At 32.2% G+C, this 8,678-nt stretch overlaps 1 protein-coding gene across 1 annotated transcript; it reads right to left on the bottom strand.

Annotated features, from left to right (window-relative positions):
* Positions 1 to 637: 637 nt before the first annotated feature.
* Positions 638 to 6,481, bottom strand: LOC143058106 (fibrinogen-like protein A). Its single transcript, XM_076231569.1, has 4 exons — positions 6,390 to 6,481; positions 5,231 to 5,327; positions 3,723 to 3,887; positions 638 to 720 (listed from the first exon to the last, which is right to left on the bottom strand). Exons 1-4 carry the CDS (start codon positions 6,432 to 6,434, stop codon positions 638 to 640), a joined length of 390 nt encoding a protein of 129 aa, XP_076087684.1. The 5' UTR covers positions 6,435 to 6,481.
* Positions 6,482 to 8,678: the final 2,197 nt, after the last annotated feature.

Raw genomic sequence — 8,678 nt, 5'->3', positions numbered from 1 at the left:
TGCTGGTGGGTCCTGTCATTGTGATGGTAGGTCCTGTCATTCTGCTATTGATTTGGGATAAAAAGTTGGTCATATTTGAAACAAATATTACAAAATCAATAAAATTGGGCAGATATTGTATTCAATTGAATCTGTGACTCCTATTTTTACTTTTGTGCTTTTATTTGGCTGTTTAATAAGCGTTAAACACTTTTCAAAATAATCGTAACTTATATTACATAAAAGGCCAACATCTTCCGTTCAATAGCAGATGAAAATATATCTTATTAGAATAGTTTTATTTAAGATATTGAATGCCCATAAATTAATGATTTCTACGTCATATACCAACAAAAACAGTTTTTAAAGGTGCTTAAAGTTAAGCGACATTTATAACGACAATAAAGGTTTGACAAAGCGGATATTTTCATTTAAAAAAAATGTTTTGGTGGAAAGCCATTCAAGTGTTCTATGAACAATTGGTTTTTAATCTAATCGGTTTTACTTTTATTGTTTTGTAAGAGATTAGACTGTTGGTTTATTGTTCAATTGTTTCGCATTTTGTTATGTCTGCTGGGCCATTTATATTTGTCTACGCGGAATGAGTTTTGCTCATTATTGGAGGCCGTACGATGACTTAAAATTGTTTAAATAAACTTTATGTGGACTCTATTTGATTCTTATCTCCTTGCCAATCATACTGCATATCCGTTTTTATATGACAATGTATGATAGGAAATTCTGTTAAAGTGAAATACTTACCATCTATCATCAGTTAATCATATGGCACATATCAAGGTATATTTTAGTAGGTTATATATAAAAATGTAAAGACATCTATAAATGAAATTTCAAATTAACGAAACGTCATAATTCACAATAATCAATATAATAAAATAACCTTTACCAAATAATAACATCTATTTCAAGGAAAATAATGATAACAAAAGTTGGGGTATGTCTGTTTTGTTTGTTTGTTTGTTTTTTTTTTTTGGTACCCTATAAACATAAAAAAAGAAGCATGTCAAGATACATTGTTGTATTACATATATGGATTGTCTACGAGAAAATAGTTTGTATACAATTTTACGTCAAAAAATCCAGTGGGATCAAAACTGTATCGTATTAACTTTGAATTTTTCGAAAAAAATTTCTTATCCCAGGCATAGATTAATGAACGTCACTGATGAGTCTTATGAAGACGAAACGCGCGTCTGGCGTACTAAATTATAATCCTGGTACCTTTGATAACTATATAGATTAACTTAGCCGTATTTGGCACAACTTTTTGGAATTTTGGATGCTCAATGCTCTTCAACTTTGTACTTGTTTGGCTTTATAAATATTTTGATATGAGCGTCACTGACGAGTCTTATGAAGACGAAACGCGCGTCTGGCGTACTAAATTATAATCCTGGTACCTTTGATAACTATATAGATTAACTTAGCCGTATTTGGCACAACTTTTTGGAATTTTGGATGCTCAATGCTCTTCAACTTTGTACTTGTTTGGCTTTATAAATATTTTGATATGAGCGTCACTGACGAGTCTTATGTAGAGGAAACGCGCGTCTGGCGTAGTAAATTATAATCCTGGTACCTTTGATAACTAATGACATTAAAAGCATAAATATTCTGATATACAATTCCTGCAATACGATGTGACTCGTATATTTATTCAGACGCACTACTACATTTATAACTTAATCAACAAAGAGGAGTGTCAATCAGTACAAATGCAAGTGGTTTAGTGTTAAGCGTCATAAACAGTTTAAGTCATGTTTTCAAACGAAAACTAACATAAGTAAAATATAATCTTTCCATGTAAACTGTTTGATTGGTTGTCAGTCATATTTGTAATTCAGTTAGCAGTAGTTTACCAATATTCTAATCACGTAAATAGGATACAGAGAGACGAATCAAGGTAAGCAAACAATCACAGAGAATATCAGGAAATGTAAAAGGAGCCATACCGGGTGCGTCGTCAAGGTAAGTTTCTCTCGCTATACACGAGTCACATAACATGTAAATCCATGTCCAAATTTCAAAATCTCGTAGTAGAGTTTCGATAAAAGAAATAAAATTAAAGGTCAGTCAACGCAACTGGTATATAAAGATCTGAGACCACAGAGAGTTGAGACACCTATATATTGTATCGATCAATATTCCGTGATGTTGACCGCTGATAACTGTTTATGTCAAGGTTTTGGTTTGATCATCATCATTGTCTTTTTGAGTCCAGACATATCTCTCCACGGCTTCCAATAAACTGCCGAGTAAGAATTCTCTTTTGAGTACTGGTATACACCATTAATATTGACCGCAGCACATGCGCGATACCACCAGGCGCCTTTTCTACTGACAGCACAATTTTTTGTACCATTATCGTTGTCCCTGTCACGAGTACTAAACATCATACCACTTAATCCTCTATAATTCAACATACCATTACCTGTAAAGCATGTACGACATGATACAACATTATTATGTGTACGTTTTACCTAAGTCAGTGAACCGTAAAAATTCTAGCAAGATCAATAGGAATCTAGTTGAAAGAAACACGTTCAGTTTCCAGTAATATAGTGATTGAAAACAGGGCCATGGTGAGAGCCCTCTGATCTCTCACTCTGCCTAATATCAAACAGACAGTTTGTTAATATGCAGATACAAACATGGCTCAAAGGAATTTGGGTACACTTCCTGTCTTCCATGTTTACGGAGGGCCCAAAGTGCCAGTTGGATATTCAAAATATATAGTGAAAACCTACCTAAGACCGCTTACATGAATGTGAGACGGTGAGACCACCTGTTCAAACATAAATCCTTTTGATACAACCTTTATATATCCAGAGCCTATGATTCTGTCGAATTTTATGGACATTGAGAGACTGGGGGTCTCATCGTAATTTAAGCCGTCTCCGGTAGGTTTTCACTATTAATTTTGAATATCCAACTGGTAATTTGGGCCCTCCTTAAACATAGGAGACATGAAGTGTACCCAAAGTCCTTAAAATCAAGTTTGTATCTACATATTACCTAACTGTGTGCAAAATATGAGGGAGATTGAGACATCAGGGGTTCTCTCCATTGCCCCGTGCCCTGTGTCCTGTAATTTTGACAATTTTTATTTGAAAAATGACAATCTAAGCCCTTCGAAGATATCGAAGATGACATTTTTCTGGGAAATCCTTTTGATACAACCTTTATATATATATATAGAGCCTACGGTTTTATCTAATTTTATGGACAATGAAAGACCAGGGGGTCTCATAGTCATTTAAGCGGTCTCCGATAGGTTTTCACTGTACATTTTTGGGGGGTAGAGGGGCTTTCCATACATATTTCTATTTGTATCTTTAAATGTTTTTACAGTGATTTGTTATATGTGTTATATATAAAATTAATTCTTTGATAAATATTGGTATAGAATAAAGACAAATATGCAACTGACATACGGGTTTATATTCGAGGACAAAGAGAATTTTCAACAGCTTGAAAGGGTCATAAAACGATTTCCTATGTGTCTTTTACTCCTCTAAACTATAAAAATCATGCTTTTAATGTTATCAAATTTTTTTTTATAATTTTCATTTAAATTTAAATATTGAAGTGACTGCTAGCAGCCGATTGGATACTGATATATGATCTTAATGAAATTGAAAATTTAAACTATGACCCAAGGATTTAAGAAATCGCAAATATCATAAAAGAAACTTGGTAACTATTTGTTACATAATGATTACCTGCTGTTCCATTGTAACCGGTCAGATTGAGTTTATAGTTAGCACTCTCGTCGCCAACATACATTCTACTATATACAGCATACGCTGTAACCCCTGCAAAATCTTCAAGGTCAAATCGGACTTGGTAGGATCTTTGTCGAAGTATGAAATGTAGATTATCATTCCCTGTAAGATTGGTAATTAATGTGTGTTGAATATTAACAGGATATATATTTGTTAAAGTTTAACAACCTTCAGATTGCATTCACAGAAGGAATCTCGTATTATTGATAAATATTGGTATAAAATAAAGACAGATATGCAACAGACATACGGGTTTATATTCGAGGACAAAGAGGATTTTCAACAGCTTAAATCAGTTTTATCGTATTGATTTACATTTTTTTTTCAAACGCTAATAAGTAAGTTTGGACAAATCTTTTCCAGTATTTATTATTTTAATTTCTTGGTCAAAAAATATTTCTGTTCATCAAATCTTAAGTACAGGTACGTTGCATGCATTTTATATAAACAATTATTCAATGTTTTGAAGTTATGCGTGTAACGTTATTAGTTTGGCTTATCTACGGACCCTTGCTTATGTAATTATATACATTTATTTCCCGTGCCTGAGGGAGATATAAAGATTTGTTCACCCAAGAATGTTTTTTTTTTCGAGGGTGAGGAAATCTTCATATCTCCGGAAGCAAAGGAAAATGCATGTTTTTTTTCCATTGCCTATACTTTCATACTTTTTTTTACTTCTGAACATAAGATACTAGTTTACATAATTATTTTCTTATCCGTTTGTTTTTCTATAACTAAACACAACATGCAGAATGATAATAAGAACCGATTAAACGTTTGAAATTATTCCTTCATGTCTGATTTAGATCTGAAATAGTTTTAAAAACGAAATAACTTTACTATCATTAAAAAAGTTTTAAAACATTAACTGTGGGTAACGTCGCTAAAGGAAATCCCGAAGTTCAGAGGGGAATATGATACTCAAAAGGGAATTTGAAGTTTGGTTTGACGTCACAAGGAATAGTTTTAACCAATCAGATGTTTATTTCGCATGCAAAATCCACATGCAGTGGAATAATATATGTTCATGTTTTCTTCGCAAGTCAGATTACATATATAATGACTAGAATGATTTTTAGTTTTACTGTGCGCCTTTGAATTATGTTAACCCGTAATACAATAAATTCTTTAAGACGAATAACGAATAACTTGCACTATTACTTATATTTTTTGGATAGCAGTTTGGCATTTTATGCGAAGTGTTAAAACAATTTTATTTTTTTTGTTAATCAATCAAACACTGAAAAAGCATACGTTTTTATCTTGTTTTATTAAGAAGTTTTTTTTATCTACTAGTTTTGAAATGCATGTATTTAAGTTTCATTTAACATATCACATATAAAAAATGAAAAGTCAAACAAATTCCGAACTTGTTGAAAAATGTTAAAAAGGACAAAAAACACCCATTTGCATGACAAAATGTTTTGCTTGTATAAACTTACCAAGCCAATGTTCTCCAGCAATGTTCCCGAATCCGGTTTTGTAATCATCCCATAACCTATAGAAATCAACAGTTCCCTCATATCTTCTTTGGACAGTCTAATAAGATACAATAGTAATGTTAGTGTAAATATAGAGAAAACTATATTACTATTGTAGCATTGTACAAATCAACAACCCGATATTTTATTTACTGATATAAATTAACGATTCGTAGTTTACTTTAGATAAGTGTTGGTCTTACCCAACATAGGTCTTAAAGTTATTCCACTTTTTTCTGATGCACTTTTATAAAAAAGAAACAGGAAAAAAAAACCTTAATTTTTGATAGACGGTTCAACGGTTAACGGTTCAGAAAAGATGTGATTTTAAGGTAATGAAATTCTATTTTTCATCTAAATGTGGGACGTATTTGACTTTTTATGACCCGTTTTGCAATATTTAATGGCTAATACATGCAAAATATTGCTTTGAATACATAGCTATTTAGAGATCATGTTTCAACATTTTAATTATTGAAAATAAAAGTTATGGAAAATATTGATTACATAGATATCCTATACGACAAACACAGTTAGAATAGTTGTAAAAAAGCCAGACAAAGAGTGTAATAAACACTTATGAAGATATTTATTTTTTAATGTCCTAATGTTCTGTGGAGCTTTAATCTAATAAGCATTTGTATTGCCAGAACAGAGTTGCAGTAACTTTCTGGAACGAACTAAATGGGTATGGCCTTTTCAGATCCTCTGAACACATTGAAGGGTATTACATTTGTCTTATCCAGAAAGGGATAAAGCGACATACAATAGTGCTACCACCGTTGACAGGTCATGTACATTAGCATATCATGCTGTACAAGCATAACTTTCCCACCAATTGTAAATAGACATATAGTGGTGCATATCATGACCAATAACTAAAAGAATTTTTTTTTTTTTTTTTAATTGATCATTGTCTAGAAAACTAATATTTAAAAAGACTTCAAAATGATTTAACGCCTTTTATATGTATCGTATAGCAGGTTATGTTCGCAGGTGGAAAATTTCGCGATTTTCGAAATATTTTGGCGGTTATTTTTTTATATACCTTTGCATGTGCGGCTTGAAATTTTGTTCTACTCGCGACGACATAACCATTGTTTCGAAGCATATAACTTACAGTCCATCCTCCATTATCGATACCCATTTCACAGAACACTGTCATGCTGGGTCCGTTTTCAGGCTGTATGACATACACTCCACTACATGATTCAGCTGGTAACTCGCTACAGTCCTTCGATGGCGGATTTAGCCCTAAGATTGAAAAAAAAAATCGGGAAAATTATTTACTATTTGGTAGATTGATCAATATTGAATATAAAAAAAAAAAGATGTGGTATGATTGCCAATGAGACAACTGTCCACAAGAGACCAAAATGACACATATACATTAAACACGTTTGACGGGCTCGAAAACTATAAAATCAGTGAGTTTTGCTGAGGTTGTCTGCCATATCAATTTTTTGAGGTTTAGGTGGCGACCAGCAGCCATAGGAATTTGTACAGTGATTTCTAATGTTTCAATTTTGCGGTTGTGTTTAAGGATTCCCACTCCTGGTGAGGTGTGTTATACTCCTATCATAATTGACACGGATTGTCAAAGGTCATCGTATATGATACTCCGACTTGCGGTACAACAATTTACTATCCTGATTTAGTCAAAGCAGCTGCACGTGACGTTAAACATTAACACTTTTTTGTGTTCCTAGTCATGGAAGTAATTGGGACGAAAATTTTCGTTTTTGAACAGTTTTACATTTGGTCATACTGGGATCTTTAGATATTCTAACAAACAGGAACACAAAGTCCATTGTTGAGGTCCATACATTGACCTGTAGTTGTCTGTTTCTTTTGATGGAAGAATAGGTGTCTCATTGTATCAATACTAGTATATTTTACATTCCCTGTTGATTATGTACTATAATTTAAAGAACAGTTTTAGAAAATAATTTTTAATTTTTGATTACAGCTGTCCATGTTTATAAAATGTATAAGGGTTTGAGAAAGCTATTGATGTCTTAAAACTTTTATAAGAAACACCGAATTAACACGTGAACAACGATCACCAACTATAGGAATTGTATGTTACGCCTTCAGGGTTTTGTCCATGTACATGTATTAAGTTGACTACTCTAAACCAAGATATTGAGTCTGAACACATGTACATATAATCTCAACTGTTTTACAAATTCAAGAAGAACAATATTAACCATACATTAAAAACGTGTAAACCGATGTATTGGCCTCTGTAACAATGTTAACACAACAAATAATCAAACCTTATCGTTTACTTTTACAAATTGTGATGGAGAGTTGTATCTTCTTACATCTTAAGGCGAAGTGTACGTAATTGCACGCCTCTAGCGGAATACGGGATTAAAAACGTTCGTCGTTAGTTACGCAAGTTATCTCCCTTACTCAAAGAAAGGACACACAAAAGAGAAACTACTTTCTGCGGTCTATAATGAGACCAACAAGCACGTCTGTGCTGTCTTAAACCTCATAGAAATTATCTAAATAACTCCAATTAGAAATCACAGCATTCTGTACGTTGTTCTGTGTGCAGCCTGACTTAAAAACACTGTTTTTTTTTTGTTTTGTTTTAGACGCGTAAGAGAAGGCATTTCGTGTTTATGATATCAACAGAAAGAAAAAACGCCTCACAACAAAATTATAAACAAATAAACAAATAAACATGTAACAATTTTTCTTCTATTGATATCAAATTAATTAAAATGAAACCTGAATTCACCCAACAATATCGTTTTAAAAAGCCGTAGTCTTGAACGAAAAACACAGTAGATCTACTCAACGTAAAGTTTTATAATAGGTTACAAATAATTAATGAAAGACATTTGAATTTAATTGTTTAATTAAAAAGACGTTGAAATGTTCGTATTTTGTGCAATTGAAAATTTAAGGACATGATTTATATTCATATAAGAAATCAGACTATACCAAGAGAATAATTTGACCACTAGTGCAAAACTTACCAGGCGGAATAACAAAGTCGGAAAAAAAAAAAAAAAAAAAAAAACAAATTAGGCCCTAAAACTACTCAGTAACAAAAAAGTTGTCTCACTCTAACATTTATCTTAAAACAAGTAAAAATTATGTCATTCAACTCCCAGTTTTCAACTTTTTCTACATGTGCAGAAAATAAACAGGTGTCTTCTATTCCGTCCGCAATTTATGGGAAAACTAAATCTAAATTTAGAACCATATTGAAATTGAAAGTACACATGGAAGATAAAATATAACATGTCATTTCTTCTTTCACAAATTAAAATTTCGAAGAGATATATAGCGAAATCTGTTATCTTTTATTGTGCTGTGTGCATCATTCAAAATTAGAGAATGTAATTTTGAAGTATCAATTCTCAATTCAAGATTATGAATGAATAGAATA

This window comes from Mytilus galloprovincialis, chromosome 14, assembly GCF_965363235.1.
Source record: "Mytilus galloprovincialis chromosome 14, xbMytGall1.hap1.1, whole genome shotgun sequence".
NCBI lineage: Eukaryota > Metazoa > Mollusca > Bivalvia > Mytilida > Mytilidae > Mytilus > Mytilus galloprovincialis.
Note: the sequence above shows the minus strand (reverse complement) of the source record. Positions and strands in the feature narration are given on the sequence as shown.

Coding starts and splice junctions, on each gene's coding strand:
- LOC143058106 (XM_076231569.1), bottom strand. CDS start 6,434: ATGACAGTGTTCTGTGAAATGGGTATCGATAATGGAGGATGGACT. Junction 5,328..6,389: donor TCGATAATGGAGGATGGACT/GTAAGTTATATG, acceptor GTATCTTATTAG/ACTGTCCAAAGAAGATATGA. Junction 721..3,722: donor CGGTTACAATGGAACAGCAG/GTAATCATTATG, acceptor TCACTTTAACAG/AATTTCCTATCATACATTGT.